Source organism: Setaria viridis, chromosome 4 (assembly GCF_005286985.2).
Source record: "Setaria viridis chromosome 4, Setaria_viridis_v4.0, whole genome shotgun sequence".
In the NCBI taxonomy this organism is placed as follows: Eukaryota; Viridiplantae; Streptophyta; class Magnoliopsida; order Poales; family Poaceae; genus Setaria; species Setaria viridis.
The window spans coordinates 38,184,568-38,210,308 of record NC_048266.2 but is presented as its reverse complement, the minus strand read 5'-3'; the positions used below and the strand labels follow the sequence as shown (position 1 = coordinate 38,210,308).

At 45.3% G+C, this 25,741-nt stretch overlaps 3 protein-coding genes and 1 non-coding gene across 4 annotated transcripts; 1 reads left to right on the top strand and 3 right to left on the bottom strand.

Annotated features, from left to right (window-relative positions):
- Nucleotides 1-4,057: 4,057 nt before the first annotated feature.
- On the bottom strand, nt 4,058-7,895 carry LOC117853930 (CDP-diacylglycerol--inositol 3-phosphatidyltransferase 1). The gene is made up of 11 exons (XM_034736211.2): nt 7,550-7,895; nt 6,750-6,886; nt 6,390-6,474; nt 6,211-6,260; nt 5,932-5,971; nt 5,793-5,837; nt 5,653-5,718; nt 5,291-5,405; nt 5,025-5,081; nt 4,830-4,928; nt 4,058-4,536 (listed from the first exon to the last, which is right to left on the bottom strand). Exons 2-11 carry the CDS (start codon nt 6,784-6,786, stop codon nt 4,483-4,485), a joined length of 648 nt encoding a protein of 215 aa, XP_034592102.1. The 5' UTR covers nt 6,787-6,886; nt 7,550-7,895; the 3' UTR covers nt 4,058-4,482.
- Nucleotides 7,896-8,217: 322 nt separating this feature from the next.
- Nucleotides 8,218-13,235, bottom strand: LOC117853928 (conserved oligomeric Golgi complex subunit 7). Its single transcript, XM_034736209.2, has 10 exons — nt 12,755-13,235; nt 11,906-11,995; nt 11,678-11,797; nt 11,500-11,601; nt 11,168-11,418; nt 10,845-10,990; nt 10,488-10,686; nt 9,684-10,338; nt 8,887-9,219; nt 8,218-8,653 (listed from the first exon to the last, which is right to left on the bottom strand). The coding sequence occupies exons 1-10, from the start codon at nt 13,040-13,042 to the stop codon at nt 8,375-8,377; spliced, it is 2,463 nt and encodes an 820-aa protein (XP_034592100.1). The 5' UTR covers nt 13,043-13,235; the 3' UTR covers nt 8,218-8,374.
- Nucleotides 13,236-13,435: 200 nt separating this feature from the next.
- Nucleotides 13,436-16,253, top strand: LOC117853929 (U3 small nucleolar RNA-associated protein 18 homolog). Its single transcript, XM_034736210.2, has 2 exons — nt 13,436-13,594; nt 14,147-16,253. The coding sequence occupies exon 2, from the start codon at nt 14,165-14,167 to the stop codon at nt 15,827-15,829; it is 1,665 nt and encodes a 554-aa protein (XP_034592101.2). The 5' UTR covers nt 13,436-13,594; nt 14,147-14,164; the 3' UTR covers nt 15,830-16,253.
- Nucleotides 16,254-19,077: 2,824 nt separating this feature from the next.
- Nucleotides 19,078-20,951, bottom strand: LOC117852334 (uncharacterized). The gene is made up of 3 exons (XR_011898093.1): nt 20,667-20,951; nt 19,870-20,180; nt 19,078-19,784 (listed from the first exon to the last, which is right to left on the bottom strand). It is a non-coding gene; the product is annotated as an uncharacterized protein (transcript).
- Between the last annotated feature and the right edge of the window lie 4,790 nt (nt 20,952-25,741).

The window sequence follows — 25,741 nt, the reverse complement described above, 5'->3', positions numbered from 1 at the left end:
CTACCTAAGCAAATAAGCACATGTGATACAAGATGATATAACAACCCACCGAGCAATGGCAATCAAATGCAGTACAGCTAGCATTAGTTGACCCACCAAGAGCCACACTGTGATTTAAGAGGATGGTGTAATATGGCAGAACAATAATTTACTTTAAACATGACATAAATCACCTAAACCGGTTAAATAGAAAATAGTTAAGCTTAGTGGAACAGTTTCAATGGGACAGGAGGTTTGATTGTGAAGCTTGCTCCAGGAGGAAAAGGGCCACTCAACCGGTCAAAATGAGTATCTCACGGAAATACGCTCCATTTCTCATACTATTGGAAAACTGAGCATTCACCCCGAGGCTCAGTAGTTCCCGAGGAGCCCCCTGTGACCCCCTTTAGTACTGGATGGAGGCTCCACCCAGTACTAGGTGACCCATTACTACCAAGTGGAGGCTCCACCCGGTACTGCTGAGGGCCTTTAGTACCGGGTGGAGTCCCCACCCGGTACTAAAGGGTTTCCTCCGCGTCCCTCCATCTGCACGCAAGGACTTTAATTTGCACCAGCCCCCTCCCTCCCTCCATCTGCTAGCTAGCCTTATCCTCTCACCCTCCCTCCGCCTCCCTCACCCTCCCTTCGCCTCCCTCTCCATCTCCGCACCGGCCCCCTCCCTCAGCTCCCTCACTCCAGGAGGACGGTGCCAACCCGGCCCCTCCTTCCCCTCCACCACCCCCCTCCCTTCCTCCCCGGCCTCCCCTCTCCTCCCCCCTCCGCTCGCCCCTCACCTCGTGCCTGAGGCGAGGAGCGGCGGCGGGGCGAGGCGTGGCTGCGGCGACCATCGAGGCACGGAGCGGCTGGCGGGATGCGAGGCTGAGAGCAACAGGATGCGGTGACGAGACCCAGTGGATGGAGCAGCGACGACAAGATGCAGTGGATGGAGCGGCGGCAGTGGGATCCGGTGGATGGAGCGGCGGCGGTGGGATGCGGGCCAGCAACGGCAGGATGCGGGGCCGGGGGCGGCGGGGGGAGGCCGGCGGGAGGGGAGGCCTAAGCAGGGATTTCTTTTTTTAAAATTTTTTAATACCTTTTAGTACCGAACTAGTAGTACCGGTTCACAACTGGTATTAAAAGGGGTTCCCAACCGGTACAGAAAACCATTTCCCTACTAGTAGCATGTGTTATTACAATTCTGTTCAACCACTTTAGATAGTCTTCATTTACATATAAAGATAACGAAGATATCTGATCTTTGATAGCAGGTGTTCCTCTCATTCTGCAACATAACATCAGCGTTGTCAAATTAGGAAAATGGCAAATTAGAAATTGAAAAGAAAAATTAGAAGAGATTCTGTTTTTCCTTTGCCATATGTATATATCCTGAAACACTTGGTGTGCAGGAGTAGAGCAATAGAGTTGGATGGAATAGTAAGGCAGATTGATTAACTAAACTGGTTAATGCAACATGAAAATGAGATAGCGTAAAGAATGGAAAATCAAATCTATGCAATCTATTCAAACATAACTGAGTATAAGATACATGGGCTGGATGGAATAAAGACCATAATTACAGATAGGTTCATGTGTCTCGGAAATTTATTGACTTAACAGAAAGTCGTTGTGGATTAGCAAACATCGGAGAGAGTTCCTGTATCTAAAAGTGATTGTCTTGCTTGCAAGAAAGAATACAAGGCTGTCAGAAACTAAAAAGAAGTCAAGGCTTTATTGTTCCAAAGGGGGAAATGCCTATAAAGAAAATCTTTTCTGTCTTACCTTGTAGGTCTTCCAGAAGACGTGAAGCAAGTGATGTATAAAGCATCAACTTCGATAGCAGCTCGCACCTAAAATGTAATCATGGAACTATTTGGATATTAGCATGTAATGAAACTGCAATCTTCAACCATGAGCAACTGAAAACGTTGGTCTGATCAATAAAAGTTCGAAACCACGGGATGGAATATGATTCAACAACTTAGTGTTCCTCAGTGTATTGCCTAACTACCTAGCTTATATTGCAATCTGATAAAACAAACCATCCTCAAAAGTGGGTTTCATCAGAGCGCCATTCCGCAAATAGATTTCGCCATTTTGCCATTATGAAACATTAGCAACCTGCTAGAATGCCTTTTCGTGCTTTTCTACATCATTTTGTGTTTTCTCATCTATTCAACCATGTAAACGGAGCAATATGCCCTTGGCACCATTGTGGCCATCCTTATCTACTCGGTCCTTCTCCAGTGCGTTCGGGGGACGCAGATCACAATAAGAGACTGCACGCATGGTGGAGCATCCATTTCACAGATGATCGAACCAGATGAATCGCTACAGTAGAAGGTGGACAGTGCACCTTCTCACATTCCGGGACTGCTTGAGTTGCAGTCGCTACTGCCGCTGCACCGGATCCTTGTCCGCGTTCGGGACTTCAGGTGTTCCGCCCGACAGGCCGACATCGCCCGTCGCAAACGCCCGACGCCGGAAACCTCTCCCGCTAGACGAGCGCTACGCCACGCCAGGTCCCGACGCCGCTAGCCCGCTGCGCCAGCCCCTGACGCCGCCGGCCACGCCATGGGCCCGGAGGCCCCCGACTCCGGACGTGCCGTGCGGTGGTGGCGAGCAGCGTTTGGGCGAGTTCCGCGGCCAAGTGCGGGCAGGCCGTGGATGGAGTCCGGCGCCAACGGCGCGGCGCGAATGTCATGGCCGCACGCGCGGTTGAGACAGGGCAGTCGCATATTCGCTCCTCTTCGTTGCCGCCGGACAATACTGCAGTGTCTTGGATCGAGCAATCCCAAATCGAGTAGCAGCAAGCGGGCCAATCGAGCAGTAGTAAATGGAATGCCAACCTAACAACAAATCCAACACTCAGCAGACTAGCAAGATGGCCACCCTTTTCCGTGCACCAAATCCATTCCATGCAAAGCAATTGCATGCCTTGGGTTCGTGAGGCCGCGGGCGAGCTAGGAAAACGGTGTCCTCGATGGCACAGTATGCACCCAGGCTAATGATGGGGCGTCCTGGGACGCCATGCGTCCCTGCCAGCACCCGTTGGCAGCCCTGGCCAGAGCCCAGAGCCACCGGTGCAGACCAGCGTTTGCACCACGGTGCCTGCGGCGAAGCAGGAGGAGGAGGAGCGCGCCGCAACGAGTAGGAGTGTGGCGGCGAGGAGACAAGAAGACGGGCGGCTCGGCAGAGGCCAGGTCTTATCCTTTCGGTCAAGGATAAGAGAAGGCAATGGTAGAGCAGACTATTCTCATTATTATAGCTAACTTTTAATTTATGTATCCAAACACGATCGATAGTTGCTAAAAAAAAAGTCTGATAAAAAAATTAGTTCTAGCACATCCAAAGTTCCAGCCCAGGTATACATACAATAGCAGGTGCAGTGTGTGGTAGAATACATGTAGCCACAGGTATCGAGAGAACAAGAATTGCCGAGTGCCAGGGCGAGCTTACCATGCTCACTCTGTGCGAATGAAAATTCGCAGATTCAGCAGCCAGTGCCGCACGTCTCCTCGTCTTTTTCCGCTTTCCATTCTACATGAGGCGCAACTTGGAAGTTTTGTCCATCTTCCTCGAGCTTTTATTTCTATTGGCATTATTCGCACTTTAGTTTAAGGGAAAACATATATCTCCGTGACTATATATTTTTTACAAATATTTTTATAAGATGATGATTAATATGCGTAGGGAGAGAGAATTTATAGGATAGCGTGGCATTACACTTTAGTAAAAAAAGGTGCAATATCCATCCAAGTCCTCGCGAAATTCAATTTATTAATTGGATGGAACTTCTAAACATATCCATAGGCACAACTAAAATGCCGGAACTCTGTGCATGTGATTGAGGCAACGGAGCATTCAGAGGTGGTGCCCGTGGTGGTTTTTGACAGCCCAGATTGAGAAGGGTGCGAGCAAATTATCACGATGACTTAATACCTTTTCGATTTGATTTATTTTGAAATATTATCTATTAAATAGGTTAAAATAAAGCCTCAATCGTTGGCCCTTCGCTCATCACAAAGCACATGTATATTTCCTATTATTTCTGAATTTTATTTGAATAACATGTATCATCTTAAATTTAATTGGACAGTGTGTATATTATATTAAAGCGATATCAATTTTCATGCCCGTAACAATTTTTATGTATCACGATCCTAGTATTCCTGAAATTTGAAACATGTGGCTTGCAAACATGGTTCAGGTCAACTCAAAAGGCTACACTACCTAACAAAGATCATGATTGCATCATCATTGTATAACCGAATTAAACACTGGCAAACAATTTAAACAGCCTCCACTTTCTCCTCAAAACATTTATCTCCTCCGTTTTCTTTATGTTCTTCCCACAGCAAGATCGCCGTCTCGCCCCAACAGATAAGCATCATCAGAAAGATGTCAAGGCATATAAGAAGTAGCCACTGTACGTACGAACCCTGGTGCACAAGCCTCACGAATTGGATATGTTGATACAAAACACAAAACAGGTGCCTTCATGCTTCACTTCCCGCGCTTCAGATCATACACAACACATGCATCTGCAGCGGTTTTCATCTGTATTCGGGAAAATACACGGTGTCAAAATTGAGCTTATTGAATTCACTAGTGCACTTTAAGAACCATGTAGAACATGCAACAGTTCTAGCACCATCCACAGACCTAAAATTTGGAATGATGACAGTTTCTCAAAGATTAGTCATGGAAAACCTGACTACACCGTAGGGCCAAATACTGCATCGTCAGCAGTCCTTTTTCACCTTTTTTACATCTCTTGTGGTGCCACAATTACAGCTTTTATATGCAAATGTGCAAATAGCAGTGGGCTGCTGGGAAAAAAGTGTGAATACCTGGATGACATTGGTAACTTGTTTCACGGCCCAGCCAACTAGAGTGGAAATAAACACCAAGACAATGAGGGGACTTTGATTCAGGATACCTCTGGATACCTGTTAAAAAGTTGATACAGAAATGTCATATGCTATACGACTCAGTCACTCAGATGTCAATTCAAAAAGGCAAATATAGAAATGATGCCATCTTACACTAAGCAAGCTTGTCGACTTCTCATCAGCAAAGAGAAAGAGAATGATATATAAAACCTGTAGGCAAAAGAAATAGGTTAGAGGGTGAAACATACAGGATTGTTTTGTTAGCTGAGTAAAAGCTAGCTGGATGTGCTGACTGTAGAGATGTTGCTCAGTCCACAACACAACATCCAACTGTCAAGTTTTCTACATTCACATGGATTGAAACTGCACAGCAGGATCATAGATCTTGTGGATAGTGTAATGTATGAACGATCACATACCTCACAAGAAACACAACAGAAGGCCATGAATGGTCTGTACCCATAATATAACTTCAGAAGCCAATTGCCTGTGTGCTTTACATCCTTGTGGCTACTCTTGCCTGACAGGAAAGAACTAGTACAGAAAATATGTCAGCACATAGTTAGAAGGTAATAAAGTAACAATTGATTTGAACAAAAGAAATTCTTGAACAAATAAGCACATAACACATGCATCATGAAAGCATTGGCAATTATTGTAAACGTAATTGGTACTTAGACTTATTATGATCCCTCGATTATATTAACAATGGGAGGTGCTGACTAGAAAAACAAACTGGGAACTTGCAAAAACTGAAAAAAAAATGTTAGAGAAAACTGACCTGTACATTTGAAACCAGTGGCTTGTAATATCCAACCCAAGAAGTATTAAGAAGACTAAGCCAGGTCTGTAAAAATATGTGCAATTAGAATTTGTAACCGGTATCATGTTCAAGACAAATCGGTACAAGCAATTTAATACCTGTAAAATTGGGAGAGAAGGGCCAACAAACAAGCAGTGCTAACCCTGAAGAAGTGCAATGTGAGATGTGAAATTATTTTAGGCGGTAGAATGTATTCACCCCGCGTATCCAGAGTTTAAAGATTAATTCAAGGAGTACCTATCTGTAACCATGTCCAACACAGCTCCAAATGTTGATGCTGATTCATACAATGAGATAAACTGATCAGATACTTCAACAACTTACCAGATAGCTTATACACTAGGAAAATAACAGGAATAAGGAGATTTAGATGAGATCAGTGTTTCAGCATAACCATTTAAAGTTCTTAAGCATACTATGCAATGAGATTTCATCATAGCAAAGAAGTTAAAATTAGCCTTTTTGATGCAAGGACAAGCTACATGATTTGAAAACAAGGGAAATTTGAATTATTACCTTGATTAAACTTCCGTGCAAACCAACCATCCACGCCATCAAGAACAAAGCTGACATGTTTGCAAGGATGTGAGAACCACAAACATAAATAGTTTGCAAGGATGTGAGAACCACAAACATAAATAGTTTGCATAGCATATCGAACACAACTAGTCTGCAGATAAATCTAAGTGACTCACCTGAAGAAGTACAGAATAGCAAAGAGCGCCTTGTTGGAATAGCAAACAGCAAAAGCAATGAAATTTATGATGATCCTAAAATACCCTGCACGATGACAATTCCTGAATTTTAAGTCACATATTGCCTTGTTGGTCGAATTATATACACTATTAAATTTCTGGTTTCTTTTGTGTTGCTATTCTTGGGTAGCAAAGTGGAACAGAACTACAATACAGATGGTGCTTCCGAATGTTTCCAGTTGCACTAGTCATTAATGTCATTATCCAGTTACTTTCAAGATATAAATAAGAGGAAAAAATATAAATTATTAACTGGGTTTGGCAAATGCTAGGTAAATAGATAACCATCCAGAGGCATACCAATAATATTAGGTATGTAAAGATAAACTGATGGCATTTTCTCAGAGGATGATTGTGCCACGGAAGATCAGGAGAAGTTCTAGGAGACAGGCAATTCCTCGCTTAGCTTGATGGCAGCAGTAAACTTATTGGGGTTCCTGTAAGATAAGTATATCATTTCACATATTGATCCAAATAAAATATTTCTTACAAGAAAATGATAGTACCTCATATGCAATAAAATAATAAGTCAAATTGACACAGTGCTACTATAACTCTTGCATGCTTTACAAAGGAAAACTCTTGTTTTCATGTCCCCAGGAAACTTCAATACACTCGCTGGTTTTCCCAAGAAGGTTGATGAAAGTATGCATGCATTTTTTTTCTTTTTATTCTTCGCAAATAGCAGTACAGATGAGTATGGTGGCTCCAGGTCACCAATCTGAGGAACCACAGTATACATGTTCTGAAAAGATGATTTCGAAATTTGAATCCGGATAGCAAGTCTCTTCTGCCAAAGTGGCTGAAATAATGAGGCGAGTAAAGCTTGAATGGGTCATTTGAGCATTCGCTTCCTTGCTAGAACTCTAAAAGCACATTTAAGCCAGTTAAATGCATGGGTTTGGTGCCATGGAGTCGATTTAACAAAATGGAGCTCACCGATTAAAAAATAAATGGGGGCAACAAGCGCATGTTTTATATCTGGTTCCAAACATTCTAGATAAACTTTCGACGAAATACCGTACTATCACCGGAATTCTCCAGGAATTTCGCAGAAAATAGTAGAATCCTATGGAAACTCTCCATTCAATTGCTCTTACCCGCCGGGGAAGTGGTGCCGCCACCTGGAGGCCAGGGTAGGAGCAGTACTAGCTATCCGCCGACTCCAGATCCGTCCACCGGGAGGCAGCGGAGCAGTGGAGAGGAAGGGGCGGCAGAGCGGTGAGACCGAGGGACGGAGTGGTTGCAGAGAATACCGGCAGCCGAAGTCGCCGCCTCTGCACGAACCGCCCACTTAGCAGCGTCGTCGCTGGGGGCGGCGGCGGAGGAGGGCCGCGGCGGGATGAAGCGGCGGTGGAGGGCCGCAGCGGGATGAAGCGGCGGCGGAGACAGGAGGTGCGGATCGAAAGCGATTGGGAAGGGAGACGGACAGACTGGGCACGGGCTGAGATTGGTAAGGGGGGAAGGAATTTTCTTTTTTTATTTATTATTATAAGAACTTCCCTTTCACTCCTTTTTCATCAATAATAAATTCTTATTCTTAGTAAATAAAGGGCTGAGCTGCCTTGAGTATGATTGCTGAGATTGAGAATTATGTTAATGGTTGGTTAGTGCATCATCCTGACCGTCCATTTCTCATGTCAATTCTCAAGCATGCATGATGCATCACCATCCTTTTGTGTTAATCTTATGAGATGCGCATTTGAGTGAAATATTAGCGCCCAATTTTAAAGTGCACATAAATCCAGGTCCTCATTTTTTTTCGAAATTTGCAATGAATTATTCTGTACTCCTATATGATTATTTTCACTATCTGCAAGCAGTACGGTTACAACTTACACAAGTCAAACTCATTTGTCACAACAAAAAATCAAAACCAAAGCGTGAGAAGTGAGATAAAACTCAGAATCAACAAATTCGCTTCACTAATCTAACGAGATCCGCCGGATCTTGCACACCAGATGAGCAGTAGGGAGGTCGAGCTGGCTTCCGCCATCTGATTTTATCAGACCACGGACCTGGTCCCTCGGGGTCGAGACACAGGCGTGGAAGGTGGACAGGAATGGAGGAATCGGCATTGAGAGCGCAGAGAGGACGTTGTTCAGGTACTCTATGTCTGCGGCAAGCTGCTGCGCGCCTCGGTCAGTGATGTAGTGGATTCCACGCAGCTGCTCCATGAACAAAGCAGTGGCACCCTCGGCAACCTGATACATGGAAGCAGAGATGAGAATCAAAGCTGGATTGTTCAAACATCGATACAGGAATGATGTTACAAATTATGATAAAATCTTGGAAGATAGGAAGTAATCTTCTATTAAATTGTGATCATTATATTCAAAGATAATTTACTCTTCCTATATAATGTCCCAATAAGCACTGAAGGATGGTTGCTTTTTGCATTTCACAGGTACATAAGTAGAAAGGTTGCATATATTACCTTAAAAATCCACTCAGTGGCAAAGAACTGGGCCTCATCGTTGCCAGTCTCGTTGCCTGAGATACCTTCTGCAAGTGGTTCCAACTGCTGTGGTAAAGTGAGGAGATACTCTCCAACACTGGTCACATAAGCTTGCGGGTAGGCGCTGAAGCTTGGAAGAGGAAGACCACCCTGTTCCTCCACCGATGACCAGATTGGGAGGCGAGCAACCTCACTGAGACGCATCCGAACTTTAGATATGAGCACATCATAAACGAGATCATTTACTGTGTCTGAGAAGGCCGCAACTCTCTGTGATGTGAGAGGAAGAGCATGGAACCTTGGATCTTTTGACTGTAAAAAATAAATAGAAATGTTAGTAGTAGAACATCAGGGTAAATAAACTTGGGTGGGAAAATCTGCAGGGCACAAGTAGGTTCTAATATATAACACAGATTTAAATAACTAGTAGAGCAGAAAAGGCAAGTTAAAAAATGATTAGAACTCAATTTCCTGTCAAAGCAGATATTTTGGATGAATCCTAAAATGTACTCCTTATGTTTCTACAGTGACTACTGAAACAAGTAAACATAGAAAAGCAACGAATCTGTCATTTGTCTACAATGTATTATTTTCATCCAACACAACTAATCTGTCTTTTGCAAGAAAGACACATGGTGACTCAGGGAAATAAGAATCGATGCAATCTGGACCATAGACCAAAGATACAATAGTTCAGGACTTGGTGACAGTCAAGAGACACAAGTGATGACCCCTGTGTTGTAACAATAAATGTGGAAATTTAGAACAACACTTGCCTGTTCTAGCACAGTTAAGAGCTTCTTAGACTTGTCTGGCAGATCACGTAGGCGAATAGCAGCAATATCAAGTGCGGCCCGTCCTCCAAGAGGCAAGTCTGCATTCTCATCAGCAATTGCTGTGGGTGATTTATCCAGGCTTGAAACAAAGCCAGAAAGAGAAAAGTTTGTTCCAATCCTGGCAAGCGTGGCTCTTAAAGAAGCTTCAAATACTGAGGTTCTGCTTGTTAGGCAATCAGCAACTGTAAGAATCTGCAAAGCACCTTGGACAATAGACCATTCTTCCTCTTCAGAAACATCTACTAATCGTTGTGCTTCCTTTTTCTCTAAACCTGCATCTTTCTTCAAGGCATCACTCTCCAGCCCACAGACTATCCTCAGGGATTTCAATGCTTCTTGTAGATTAGATATGTATTGAAGCATGATGTCATCAAGAGCAACTACCAGTTCATCTGCCTCTGAACCACCCGTAAGACTAATGCATCTCTCCACAGCTGCTTCAAGAAGTACTATCATTTGTGGGATGGATTCCTCCATTCTGCGAACAGTTTCGCTCAGCTCTATACCCTGTGCACCAACACCACGAGGGACAGCCCCACGGATGTCTATACCTGCCATCTCAGCAGAAAGTATAGCACGCTCCATCTGCCCATACCTACATGACACCCAAAAAATAGAATGCAGCACTAAACGCTTAGTTTTGTACATCAGTTGTGTCAAAGAATCATAAATGCAGCTGGTAATACGATGCAACATGATGTTGTTGTTGTTTTTTGCATAGGCCAAAACTGTTTAAGTGTTTACCTTGCTTTAAAGGTTTCATATGGGGAATAAATAGCTTTCAAAGTATTCAGCACAACTGCAAGATCTGATTCTGAAAATAAGTGCTGAATGTTCCTAGCAAAAGTGCCAGTCATATTGTGCAGTTCAATTAGTGCTTGAAGATGCTTATTCTGCAACTTGGTGCTTTTTGGTAAGTCACCTGATAGAACGTCCAGTATACCTGGGTACAGAGAAGAAAAATGCAATTCACTGTGAGGGGAAAAAAACAAGCATGATTATGCACCACAACTAATATCTCGTCAAAGCAGAAAAATATGTTTGATAATTGATACAACCAGGGTATAGAACTACGAAATTAGTGAGCAGTTTATGCATTACCTTTGGAAACAGATCTGGTTTCAGGAACAACATCCCCAGTTGCTATGTTGACACGAGAAACAAAACTTGAATTCAACTCACTCATGGTCTCAACAAGTACTTTTGGTACTAGTGATTTGTACTCTTCAGGGAAAGCAGTCAAGCACCTGTGAGCATTAGCATTGCCATTTTAGAGCATCCACAGGTTAAATTGCAGTTCTGATGGGGCTTGTGCCAAATATATTACTTAAAAGCTGGTTCCAAAAACTGACTTCTGTTTAGCCATTTTAGAACTAGTATATTTTAACTCAGAACAAAGGGGGAGAGGATCACAATGAGCATACCACTTCCATTCTTGTTCAAGGTAAAGCAGTGTCTCATCATAGAAATTAGGCAGCCAGCTTGAGAATGAGAGAGCATTAATGCTTTCACCACCAAGCTTCTCCATGTCTACCCTGCTGGCTCTTTGCTTTAGGTCAAAATCTTCCCAAAGTTTCTTTAGAGGTTTCACATGGATCTTAGTGTACTGTGCCTCCAGTGACTTGAACCTCTCGATACGTATCAGTATACCACGAAGATCTTGCACAGCATCGACCTTTCAAAAAAATCAGGTTTTTGAGTAAAATAGAGATGCTTCATTTAACAAATATAAACTACTGTTTTGTGGGGGAGATACCTTGCGATTAGAAAGTGCATCCACTAAACGAGGCTGCACCATTTCATCTAATCTTTCTTCCAATACTTCAAGCTGTTTTCTCACATTTGCGAACTCTGCAACCTGAAAGAAACTTTTTTATAAGCAAAAGGAACAGGTTTTATGCAGTTTGTGTTTTTTTTTACAGAGAGTAAAACACCTCTCCAACTGCTGACAAGCAATGTCTCATCGTTGCCAGGGTTTCTGCAGCCTTTGGAAGATTGCCACTAGAAAACACATCCTCAACACTCTGGCTCAACTGAGCTAACCCAGCTGCATCCTGCCATTCCATCAAACATAATGTTATAAATAATAAACAAGAATTGAACATGTTAGTAGAACATACTCCAGTAAGGTATCACGGCCCATAACTCTACATAGACATTACCTGCAATGTTGTATATGCCGCTTCCATGCGTTGTTTCACAGTATCAATTTGCGCTAGTGCAGCTATTGACTCAGCAGATGAGCCCTCAGCCTGGTTGGAAATATAACCATGAATACTTTGTTAGCTGCAACCTTGACAAAGTATAGCTGGAACTGGATACAATGTAACAAGATGGACCGAGCTGGGTCAGAGGGAGAGGCTGGGCCTGAGAGATTAGTTCAGTCTAGTGTGCTCACAGCATTGAAGGGCGAGAGATATTTTTTTGGATTTTGCATCTCGTTCTACAGGACTTTATCATCTGAAGTAAGTAAACATTACTGGATCTCCAGGACTCATTGTCTTTTTTCATGAAAAATATGGAAAGTTGTGTGGACATCAGCTCTAAATGTCTGAATTCCTCTGAATGTTAGCTTTTGTATAAAATGGCTACACACCAAACTAATTTTATCACACGTCTGCTAATGGAGCTATGTCAGAATATAGCTTGGTTTCACAAAACCTGGCACATTTTAAGACCAAATGTTTAACTAGTAGCAATATGAGACAATAAACCCTGAAACCAGAATGATCAAACTAATGCCTCAGTCGTGAATTTGGCACTACTAGTACGCTATAATTGTATGCAAGTCATATACGTGACATGACTAGATAAAAAAGGGGGGCATGACTGGACAGGGAATATGAGATCCAGATCCAGTAGAACTATACGTGCAAAGCAACTAAGCGCGGCAAGCTATTTCAAAGCTCCAGGTAATCCGTCTCGATTTCGGGTTATGCTCGCATGAGAATGCCAGTGACAGTGAGATTTAGATCCAATAAGGAGCGAGGAAGAGGGACGGAGGCGCGTACCAGGGAGAGGGATTGGAGGACGGAGGCGAGGTGGGCGCGTAGAGCAACGGCATCGTCGCGGAGGCGTAGCGCGTCCCGGCATGCCAGCGGGACGCGGCGGAGGGCGTCGCCGCTGTCCCTCTCGAGCGCGGCCGCGGCGTCGTCAGCCGCGGCCCGCAGGCGCTCCTCGGCGTCGGCGAGGAAGCGATCGAGCGGCTCTGACGGGTGCCGCGCGTCCAGCGCCGCGTTGATCCACTGCTTCGGATCGAACCCCTCCGCCCCAAACTCCGACGCGTCCACCACCACCATTACCGACGCACGCCGAGACCGTGCAGGTTGAAGCGGACCCACCAGTAGCGGAAGGTAGCTGCGCGGTTGCCCTGCCTAACTCCGGCAACGAAGACCCCCTAACCTCCTCTTCCACCTCCCGAGAGCACGCCTCCTCGGAGCCGCGACGCGGGAGCTGCTCTACTGCTCCAGATCGAGGAGTCGAGCGAGCAGCATCGTAAGGAAGACGAATGAGTCGATGACGAAGGGATATGCGGTATGTGGGCCGGCCCAATTTGATGGTGAGCACGTTGTCCGGCCCATTAAGGGCCCGCACCCCCTCCGGTCAATATGAAAGGTTGCCCCAACCCTAGCCCACTCATTTTTCAGCCCTCCCCAAGCAGCCGCCGCGCGCTGCTCCCTCCGACCCTCCCCCTCCGTTGCCGCCGCCGCTCCTCTCCGCCGGGCTCGACGGCGGTCCGCGGCCCCTCCTCTCCCCTCCCGCCCCCCGGCCTCCCCTTTATTGCCGGTCGCCGCGGTCGCCGGCATCACCGCGCGGCCACCAGCACTGAGCAGGCGACGAGCACCCACCAGGTATGCCCACCCCTTCTCTTCCCTTCCTGCTGTGCCTGTGCGAAACGGAGCAACCCAAACGCTAGTATAATCTATTTGTATTCGGATGAACCAGTTATAATATATTAGCTACTAGTTTCGCTTGCCGTGTGGTGCTGTTTGAGCTCAGTGAACAAGCTAGTAGCAATTTCAGATAAGGTCACTGGAGTATTCGGCCAAGCGAACTTTGACAGGTTATATGCATTGGATTATAAACTTTTGCGAGTTAATTTTCTGAATGCTAGCTTCTTAGGTTTCCATGAGAAATTGCTCGTTAAGAAGCATGACAAGGATTAGATTGTTCGTGATATGGTTATGTCAATGAGTGGTACTTGATGTACTATATCATTTGTTCATAGATGCTGGCAAATACTCATCTCTGTGTGGTAAAATCGTTTTTATTGGCATGTTATGTCTCAGTTTTTAAGGCTGTTTGATATTTACTAGTAGCTTATGCTCCCTAATGCCCAACTATAGAAGTTTTGTACATTTGTTTTATGCAACTATTTTGACTGAATTTTGTTGTTTTGGCAGGCCAATTCTCGAGGCAAGATGAGCTTGATATCCCAGAACGCCCAGAAGCGTCGCCTTGAGAAAAGTGGAGCTGATGATGGAAATGAGGGAATCGGCTCTCCTGTTGCTATCGATGGAGAGGTTGGGAAGGGAGCCAAGTTGAAGAATCACAATAAAGAAAGGAAGAAGAGGACTAAGATGCCGGAGGCCCAGCAGAACAAGGAGGAAGAGGAGATGCGGCAGCTGGAGAGCTCGCTGTTTGGTGCCCTTTACGCACCACTGGATTTTGGCACTGAGGTAGGGGCTGCAGTGGCAGCTCCTGACAGGGGTGCGCCTTTGTTCTTCACGGATAGATCTGCTGCTGATGGTGCGGATGTCTTGCCTATTTATGAGGAGGACTTGGCTCATGATGATGAGGAAGATGGGGTGATAATCAAGGGGAGAAAGCCTGTGTGGGTAGATGAGGAAGAGGAGAGGACAGAGGTGGACATTGTGAAGGTTGCAAGGTTGAGGAAGCTCAGGAAAGAGGCTGATGAGCATTTAATATCAGGGAAAGAATATGAGGCTCGGTTGCGTGGTCAGCATGCCAAATTGAACCCCTTCACTGCTTGGGCTGATATGGACCGGAAGACTCCTCTTCCTGGAGCATCAGATGGTGAGTCTGATGATGAGGGGGGTGTTGATGATATCCTTCAGAATAACGATGAGCTTGTTGTCAAGGATACTGTTAAGCTTTTACCTGGGATGCTGGAGTTCTCAAGGCTTGTAGATGCCAATATCCAGGATCCTTCAAGTGGCCCTATTAATTCAGTGCAGTTTCATAGGAACGGGCAGCTGATGCTTGCTGCTGGGTTGGATAAGCATTTGAGGTTTTTCCAAATTGATGGAAAGAGAAACCCCAAGATCCAGAGCATATTTATTGGGGACTGTCCAGTACTCAAGGCCTCGTTTCTACCTGATGGCTCTGAAGTGATCCTTTCAGGCAGGAGAAAGTTCTTCTACTCATTTGATCTGGTAAATGCTTCTGTTAGCAAGATTGGACCTTTGACAGGGCGTGAGGAGAAAAGCTTGGAGAGCTTTGAGATATCACCTGACTCAAGAACCATTGCTTTCGTCGGTAATGAAGGATACATCCTCCTTATTTCTGCCAAGACAAAGCAGCTCATTGGAACCCTCAAGATGAATGGAAGTGTGCGTTCGTTGGCATTTGCAGATGGTGGAAACCAGCTACTGAGCAGTGGTGGAGATGGGCATGTTTATCACTGGGATCTTGGAACAAGGAAGTGTATCCACAAGGCGATGGACGACGGTTCCCTGTCTGGCGTTTCACTTTGCACCTCACAGGACAGCTCTTTGTTTGCCACAGGCTCCACTAGTGGTATTGTGAACGTGTACAAGAGGGATGATTTTCTTGGTGGGAAGAGGAAGCCACTGAAGACAATTGAAAACCTAACCACCGATGTTGGCGAGATGAAGTTCAATCATGATGCCCAGATTTTGGCGATCACCTCGAGAAAGGAGAGGAATGGAATGAGGCTCGTGCACGTCCCATCCTTCAGTGTGTTCCAGAACTGGCCAGGGCCTCGTTTCAGCCTTCATTATCCACGGTGCCTGGATTTCAGTCCAGGCAGCGGTTTTCTATCTGTTGGACACGCTGGTGGGAAAGTTCTACTATACAAGCTGCATCACTATCAAAATGCCTGAGCCTTGAAAGTGTATTGGGAAAATCCAGTTTTGACACTTTCTAGTTTCTGAGAATTCCTGTGCTATCCGTACGCCGATTCCTGTTAGTCAGTTATTGTTGTGTTGTACTGCCACAAGCTATAGTGCTTATCACGATCTGGCAATATGCAATTGTGTTTTGGTAATAATTGTTAATTGCAGAGTTCTAGGAACTTTTGTTGGTGAAACTAGCTAATATGATGAGATAATCTGGAGCAATGGAGCAATATGTTGTAAGTAGGGTATAACTTAGGGGGTGTTTGGCAGCACTCCGCCTCAAAAAGCCAGCTCCATTTCACTAGCTCCACTCCACAACTCCAGAAAAACATGGAGCTGTTATATGTGTTATGCAGATTGTATTGCTCCAGCTCCAGAAATATGAGGATTTGGTGTGCATTGTCTATTATACCCTTGTTGTGGGATCCACGTGTCAGTGTCTATTGGAGTTCTTCCTGCGGGCAGCAAGCGCGCCCCTTCCCTTCCATGCTTGATCCCATCAATGATGCTGGTTATGCTGATCTCTACAATGAGGCCCTGCGGCCTGCAGCCCCGACGCCAGCGAACCTGCCGCCAACCCCAGTGACCCCCGCGTCGGCTGCCACCCCGGTCCCGCTGTCAAAGCTGCCGCCAGCCGCGCCTGCGGTCGCACCGGCCAAGCCCCCGCGGGCGACGCCTCCCCCTATCGTGACGCCACCTCCCTCCATGTCGCCCACGGTGCTCCTGCTCACAGCGGCGCCTCCGCCAACAGCCACGCCCCCAACTGAGGCGCCCATGACGCTGCTGCCGGCCGAGGCGCCGTCCGAGGGCAAGAACAAAGCACAAGAGGAGGAGGAAGCAGCACAGCAAGAAGGAGGCCCCCACGGAGGCGCCACAGCCGCTGAGCCCACCGGTGCCCACTGCATCGTCGCCCGCTGATCTCGAGGACGTGTCTAGCCCCGCGCTGTCGGCGTTCGACGTGGAAATGCACGGATCACGATGCGGCATGGGGTGCACAGGCGGCGTCGGTAGCCATTTTCACCGGAGATTGGGGCCGGCGGCGCTAGCTCGAGGAGGGGGTGATGGGAGAATGGGAGGGGACGACGAGAGAACGGTGTTTTGTTTTGTTTCACAAACCGGTATGTTGTGTAACGAGTGGCAAAGGTGGGTAAATAACCCCTAACTCCACGAGGAAGACTGAAACTAATATTTTTGGAGCACCCCTGAGGTACTCTAGGAAAAACGTGGACCTGACCCCTAGCTCCACGTTTTTTCTGGAGCTGGAGTTTGTGGAGCAGGACGTGTTTGGTAGGAAGTTTTGTGAAATTGGTGGAGTGGAGCTATTTTTTATGGAGTGGAGTGCTGCCAAGCACCCCTTACTCTAAACCTAAACCCTGTTGAGAATCTATCCGGTGTCCCCCCTATTTAGTTATTTTCTCTAGCTTGTGTTAGTAAGACTTGTGCTCTCAGTCTCATGTTCATCCTTGAAAATTTGGTACTTTATAGCACTGCTCGGTCTGTAGGGTTGGTATTTTTCTGTATTCTTTGTGCGTTTGGTTGGGTTGTGGCTTTTGGAAAAGCTGCTGTGAGCTGTGGGCTGTGGAAAAGCAGCTGTGAGAAAGCAGCTGTGGGAAAAGCAGAAGACTGTTTGGTTAGAGGAGCTGTGAAACTGTAGGTTGTGTAAGAAATACCTGTAATGCCCCTAAAGATCTGTGAGTTTGTTTATATGCAAATTGCTCGTAACAAAATAATGCGTTCACTAGTTCAAATGTAAACCACTATTTTAGGAAGAAAAAAATAAATTTTATATGTTTTTCATCCATTAAAGTAATTGGTCCACATAAATAGAACTATCCATCAAAAGTTCTATACAAAGATGCCATACCTCAACATTACTCTCCTCCTCTCGCACTAACCAAAGCATCAGCTATCCTAGTACGAATGGTATTCATGGTATCCTCATTCTCCACATCGTCACTATCATCTCCTTGTGTTTGTCTCATACCACATGTATGTTGTACCAAGTAATCCTCATCATCATCACATCTCTTGAACTCCTTATCACACAAATTGCTGTCACGAATAAAATTATGCAATGCAAGACAAGCCATAATGATATGTTTCTGAGTACGAGGTGAGAAACTTGGCATGTCCTTCAAAATACGCCACTTCTGCTTTAAGACTCCAAAAGACCTTTCAATGACATTACGAAGAGATGAATGCAATAAATTGAACATCTCGTACTTTCCTTGGGGAGGCCCCGAACGATGCTGAAATTCTGGTATATGATACGTGCTTCCTTTGAAAGGCGCAAGATACCCAATTCGGTTTGGGTAACCCGAGTCCACAAGATAATACTTTCCTACAAAACCAAGTTAGTAAGGTAGATAATAATACAAGTATTGCTAATTTGATGAAGGAACCATGTATACCTTTAGGAGGTACGGGGAATGAAGGAAAATTTGCCAATGCATGATTGAGGATACGTGTGTCATGTGCAGAACCCGGCCACCCGGCAACCGTAAAGGTGAACCTCATATCAAAGTCACAAATAGCTAGCACATTCTGAGATGTATATCCATGACGACATGTGTGGTTAACCACTTCGTCCACTGGCACTACCACTTTAACATGTGAACCATCTATTGCTCCAATTGCATCTTTAAAGTATGGCCAAAAACGGTCCTCTCTCACCCTTTTATGCTCCGTAGAAAAAGTGGGATCTCTTGGTTTAATATTGTCCTTAGCTAACTTGCGCAAACACTTCAACACTTCGTGAAACTTCATGTGAACTGTCCAAAGTGACCACGTGAAACGATTTTCAGCTTGTGAAAAAGATTGCGGTCCTCCGACGATCCACAAGAACATTGCCAATGACTTAGTAGATGAAACATTGTTGGTTGAGGTCAATCCGTAAGTAGAGACTAGCAAGTCATGAAGTTTATCGAAAATCTCGGTGCTCATCCGAAACATCTTATAAAAATACCTCGGACGTGACATACACCTCATCACCCATTGAATTCCAGTTTCTGACGTTTCCCTATATTCAGCTTTATGCAAATACCGCTTAGTATACAAGTTTCCCATTTCTCCCATAGCACCAGCATGTTGTGCAAGTTTAGCTAGCAGTAGTAGTCCTTTTTGTCCTCCTTTGGCTACATCTCCCAATCTATCATCCATCTACATGAGACATTAGTATATTAATAATTAAATACAACAACTTTCTTGACAATACTAAATGAAGAAGCTCAACATAACACAATAATAGATAAATAATATTTCACATCTCCAAGCAAACTATGGTTCAACATAGGGTAACAAATTATGGTTCAACATAGGAAAATTCTTGTCACATATGATAATAAAATAATCTGACAAACATGGAAACAAATCAGTGGCGCTTCATCATCTCCTTTTCTAGCTCCCTCTCAATCAAATCGAGCCTTCCTTTAGTTGTTTCTAGAGAGCTAAAGAGCTCCCTAAATTCAGGTTTAACAATTAGGGAGGCGGCTGTGTGCATTAGAGCAGTTCCTTCTTGCACCCCACATTCTTTCACCATCTTCATAGTCTCTGTAATGGTAGGAACTAGGTTGGTTGGAGGAGCTGATGATGCTTCAACACTTGTGGAGATCCTCTCTGCAGCATTTTCTATCTTCAAACAAGTGGTCTTGTACAAACGAAAGAATGGGCTCTTCTCATCCTTCTCTTCAACACCAATGGAGGTACCCTTACGTTTCCTTTTTCCTAGGTTTACTGTCATATCCTTCTGCTTAGGTTTTGCTACCTCATCCACATCCTCATCACTTGCCTCATCGGATGATATATCTCCAGGACAGGATGCAGAAGACCCACTTACATGTGCCTTGCCAAACAAGATATGCAGGTCATCAAGGAACTTGGGTCCTTGTTTTCGAAACTTCACATGGTGGCATTTGATTCCTTTCTCACGATTGTTGCATCTCTACAATTAGAAAAAAAAAGTTTAATAAGGCACACCATAATGAAGAATGGGAAGAATATAATTACAATGACAACATAGTTCTTACAGCAAGGTGTTCGTCCCACCATTCGTCTGAGCAGTCAATAGTTTGTTTTGCCTCATCCCATCCAAGATCAGTTGCACAATTCTTGAACTCCATAAATGTTGAATACTCTTTTTTAAGAAGATCTAACTTGTTCTTCAATTGTTTTTTTTGTTCTCTTGTCACCGGATTTTTCTGCAAACTTTGAAACAACATTCTTCCAACCGGTAGTAGTAAAAATTCCCATCGGCCTATTCCCGGCTTCAATCTCTTCTTTGCAGGCATCAATCAAATGCCTTAAAAAAGCATCACCCCAATCCGCCTTATCACCCATTCTTCAGCCAACCAAAAATATTGTTTGATTCAATTCATATGACTAATGATAGATATTGTGACTTCAATAAATTATAAGAATTGCATGTGAACAATTTTGAGCCACTACCATCTTAAAAACTATTAAATAGCTTAGATAAAATGAAAATGAGGTTGTAAACTTCCTGGGGTTTCTATTTTCCTTCCACGAAAAGAAAGCTACCAGTTCAAACATTGATAAGAAGACCTACAATGCGTAAATAGAAAGCTACCAGTTTGATTCGGTGAGCTCAGGAGCTACTTCATCATCATTACTCCCTGTCAAATCGTAAATAGAAAGTGCTGCTGTTCTACTAGCCATCAACGTCTACGGCAACAGGGGCTACTTCATCATCATTACTGCCTATCATTGCTACTGATCTACTAGCCATCATTACTACCACGGCAGCAACTATTACCATCGACAGATGAAATTGTCGATGAAATCGAGCCAAGTCCCAGCGACTCACCTTCAACGAGACGGACGTGAGAGCAGACGCGCAGAATACAACGGCCGTCGGCGGCAGGAACATGTACATACGAAATACGAGGCTGGAGGCGGACGGCCGGGTGCGGCGGCCGGGGGCGCGGTGTGGCGGGTGATCCAGGGGTGGCGACCGGATCAGGAGGCAGACTGGCGACTGGGGCGGCAGCCGGCGACTGGGGCCGGAGGGCCGGCGACCGGGACTCGGAGGGAGACGGTCCGCCGGGGGCGGCGCTGGAGAATACGGGAGGCGGACGGTTGACGGAAGACTTGCGCTAGAAATAGATCGGAAAAAAAAGAACCGTTACCTTTCATAAAGAGTGGCAGGTGGGTAATTTTTTACCCCAAAAGCACCTCAAAGCAGGGAGGAGGGTGCTTTTGCATTTGTACTACACCAAAAGCAGCTTTTGGGCAAAAGCATATAGAGCTTTTTTGCTTTTGACTTTTGACTTTTGCAAAAGCAAAAGCAGGTTCAAAAGTCCAACCAAAGGCACCCTCTGTGACGTCGGTGGGCGTCGGCATTTTTAACGTGGGTGTGGTGGTCGGCATTTTTTTTGTATTCTGTAACGAGGTTGAGCACCAATGTTTAACGGAAATCTGCACTCGAGTGCCCTTGATTTTATGCTTGTCCGATGGCGCGCCCCATCTGATCTGCACCGTCCGGCATCTGTTGACCGCTGATCCGAGTTTTGATCTGCGTCTATGACTGACTTGTGGGGTAAGAACTCTAGGGTTTGCTGTTGGCTTTTGATTTGAAGTTCTCTCCGATCAGCTTGTTTCAAATCTGCTTGATCTGGTTAGGGTTTGATCTATTGCGGATTGTTTGGTTTGATGATTTTTTTTTTGGTTGGCGATTCGAAGTGCATTGTTTGATTTGTACAGGATTTGTGTGATTTAGCAGCGGTTCTGTCTTTGGTCTGCTGATTTGGGAGCCCAGTCCCAATTGACAGGCATTTTTGTAAAGCTCCAAGAAGCACCAAACATGATTTACAAGATGAACCAAATATCAATGAATTAGTTCCAAAACGAACTAGGCCAAATATTAGCTGAAGGATGGCCCTTCTGAAATGATAATAGTTAGTTACAGGCACGTCATTATGGCTCATACCCCCAAAGAATCCGAACAGAATACTGGAACTTTCAGACAAAGCTTTTGATCAGCTACTAGCTCAGTTGACAAAGGTAGTAACATCTTGGTAGCTTCTTCAGAGGCTTGCAGCTCAACCTGAATGCCATCAAGCTCCCTGTGCAACCTGTCCTTACCATCTTGTTCTCCACTTTGATGTTGATGTGTCTTGAGACCTTCATAAAACAGCCACACATGCTGTAACAGAATACTCCCTCCATTCGCAGGCCACCTGGAGAAACATTTGTTCAAGAAGCAAGAGACTTGTTCAAGAAGCTAGGATATGTTTAGGCTACTCTACGGGCTGTCTCAAACCCTCCAATTCCTTCTTGACCTGAAGAATAGCTAGTTATTCGACAATAGTGTTTTCAGAATTCCAGAATAGCTAGTATTGATCAAGTACATCCTGGTTTCAGAATTTCAGAAACTAAAAAAAAAGATTCAGCTACAGATACCATATTGAAAGTTGAAACATCAGAGAAACTGAAGTTCAACCACTTCAGTGCAATCGGAGTACATGTCCCTTGATCAGTTCTAAATCAGAAAAGAACCGCAAAATGCCATCTTTCTTGATCAATTGCCACTCTGACATCGGAGAAACTGAAGTTCAACCACTTCAGTGCAATCGGAGTACATGTCCCTTGATCAGTTCTAAATCAGAAAAGAACCGCAAAATGCCATCTTTCTTGATCAATTGCCACTCTGACATCGGACCCAGTTCAACAATTGGTCCAGCATGATCAGAAGTGTATAGGGTGTTTGCCAGCAACGATATTAACTTACTACCAAGGAATATTTAAGTAGTGCTAAGGGTCTTTTTACCTCTTCTAAGCTACCATCATTGCAACCTTCAACCTTGAATGAATGGAAATTCAGAGGTTACAAATACCATTCAGATAGAGCCGAACAACATCTAGACAGATGTTTTGATATGCATAAAGAACTCAAGAGCCGAACAGCATCCAGGACACCAATCTCTTTCTGTAAAAGGGGGTTGTACTTGTAATAATCAGTGAAATCTCTATCCGTGAAACAAAGTTAAAATTGGTAGGCAATATACCATGGCTCCACAATTGCTACATTCAGACAAAAAATTGTTTCAGAAAGCAGATTCTTTCAACATGAGGATTTTATCTAATCCCCACTGAACCAATCTAATCATGTATGTACATTCTCAGACTGCTTGCCATCATCCTATTTTTGCCAGTTAAATGAGACCTGGTCCTAGACTGAACAATATTTTTGACAGTTTGATAAGAAAAGAAGCACACAGAAAAATATTGATTTTGATTTTGATGCAGTTTGACTGACCTAGAATTGCATCAGCCACTCACGGCATTGCTCGTGCACCTCGCCCTTATGTCGTGGAGATTGGCTCTTCTGACACGGTCCTGTTGATCGTGCGCAGATAGATGGGAAACTCAAGTCAGCGCGGCTCCAACACACCGGTGGCAGTCGCCACGCAGACGCCGTTGCCTGTCGCTGCTCCGATCAGATCGACGAACTCCGTCCTGGGAGATCAAATGAAACGCGGTCGCCGCGTGCTTCCAATTTTGATTGATAAGGACGAAGGTACGTACCTGTGCTTGGAGGGGCAGTCATGCACCTTGCCTTTGTGTCGCGAGGACGGGGCTCTCACGGTGCGGCCGGCCAGACGTTAACAAGCATAAGCTATTTAAGCAGCTCTACTCACAGCATTCATTTACGAATGGGGTTGACAGTACCGTGAAAAAAAAATAGACAGCACAACAGCATAATCAACTTTCCAGTTTCAACAAGCTAGTAGACAGATGCTTACAAGTAGCAAGACATCTCTTATTATCATGCATCTTGTATGCTAGTTGTGATACTCAAGAGGTCCAACGATAGCACAATCACACAGACCACGGAACGCAAAGGCAAACAGAACATAACCCACAAAACCAAAACGCCACGTATTTATTGCCATCACAAATTCATGATGTATCAGAGTAACTGCAAGCTTGCAGACGACGAATGAGTTTATGACCCAACAAACATCGCATCTACGTGGATGCGAAGGCACACAAGCTAATGGCATCGATAATCGTACAGAGTTGCGCCGCGGGCGCCCAGTGCGGCCCCTACTTCTTGCCGCCGCCCTTGTTCTTGTTGTCCGTGGAGGTCCCGGTGCCGCCGCCCGCCGCCTGCTGCGCCTTCTTGGCCGCCTTCTCCTCCAGCGCCTTCTTGTCCCTGCCAGCAAAGATCCCACAAACCGGATCGGAAAGAAGAGGGTCAGAACCAACCGACCGAGATTCGGCCGTATCGGAGACCGATCGAGTCAAGCAAAACGTAAGGGGGGGATGGAATCAAATCGATGACACGCACCTCTCGCGGCGCTGCTCCGGGGTGAGCCCGTCCTGGGACCCCTTGGCGTTGGGCTTCCGCGCCGCCGCGCGCTCACGGTCGCGTTCCCTCTGGTTGCCGCGTGCGCGCCGAGTCAAGGAGGAAGCAACAGAGCAAGAACGGAATCGAAACAACAACAGATCAAGCAATCAAACGTAAGAGATGATGAAAACGCGCAGATCTAATCGGGGTTGGGAAGGATATGAGTCATCTCGCCGCCTCTGCTCTGCTCGCCCTTGCCCTCTCTGCCGGACAAAACTCGGCGACGACACGGAGAATCTGTCCCCTCTTCCTCTCTCTCCTCGGCGCCAGGCGCTGGCGGTGGGGGGCAATTTGAGGTGGGGATTGATGCGCCGCAGCCGATGCTGGGTTGTGGGCCCTGCGCAATGTGGGACCACGCTGTCGGTGGGCGTGAGACGTGAGGTGGAGGTAGACTCGGTTTGCGCTGCGGGAAAGGAAGCTTCCAGATCTCACGTGCGGCGGCCTTGCGGTAAACCTTCGGCGGGTAGGTTCGCAGCTCCCGCAAGAAAAGATGACTCCATTTGGTTTCCGTTTCTTACCAAGTAAAAATAAAGGCGTGCGTGTTTGGTTCACCTTGCTAAACTTTAGTTGTTAAACAATTAAAGTTTAGTAACTTTTAGCTGCTAAACTGCCAAACACCCCTGCTAAAACTTGCTAAAGTTGAGTTGCTAAAGTTTAGCACTTTAGTAAGTTTTTGGTTGCTAAAACTTGCTAAAAGGTGGGCTGGACAACCTATTACCCCTCATTTATTGCTTATCTCCCCCTCCTACGCACCTTTAATAAGAGTAGATAAGTCTTTTTACAGCTCATTAAATGCCTTCTAGCAAGAGTATCCAAACAGCTTTTGCTAAAGTTTAGCAAATTTTAGCTGCTAAACTTTAGCAAGAGTAACCAAACCTTTTAAGACTTGTCAAAATCAGAGTATGCTAAAGTTAGGTAAGGAATGTTGGTATCCATTTGGTTTGGTGTCGATGTATAGCGACCAATATTTTCCACCATTTTGAGTAGTGACTTGCCTTAGTTTGGATTATAAATATTAGCATGCCAATTTTTGTTAATGAACCAATTGATAGCTAAAATTTTTAGGCATACCATGATTTTGGTTGGGTAAAAATTGGAACCCAACCAATCAGGTCCTCAATTCGCAGGCCTTTCAGTATTTGACATCCAATTCGCGTGCCTTCCTATTTTAACATCAAGTGAATTGTCTCAGTTCATGTATCTCCCGTTTTCTTCAATTTTTCTTTTCTTTTCCTTTTCCAAGACAGCTTTGCCCCTGCCTAATATCTTTCACCACAATGGATCGAGCGTCCGGTCGTGCATATCTTTCTTTCGCGTGAAGAATAGCGTCACCGCCATCGCTGCAGGGCAAAGGTGCTCCCTCCGGACGCCTACCATCCCACCCGCTAGCACCGGCGCATGCCCTTCCCCTGCTCACTGCTGTGTCGCGCGTGGGCCGGAGTTGGCCGCTTGTATGTATGCTCGCGTGAGGATGCGGTGCTTGAAGTGCAGCGGCTTCCCTGCTTGGTTGCTGCTTTGCTAATTGCGTG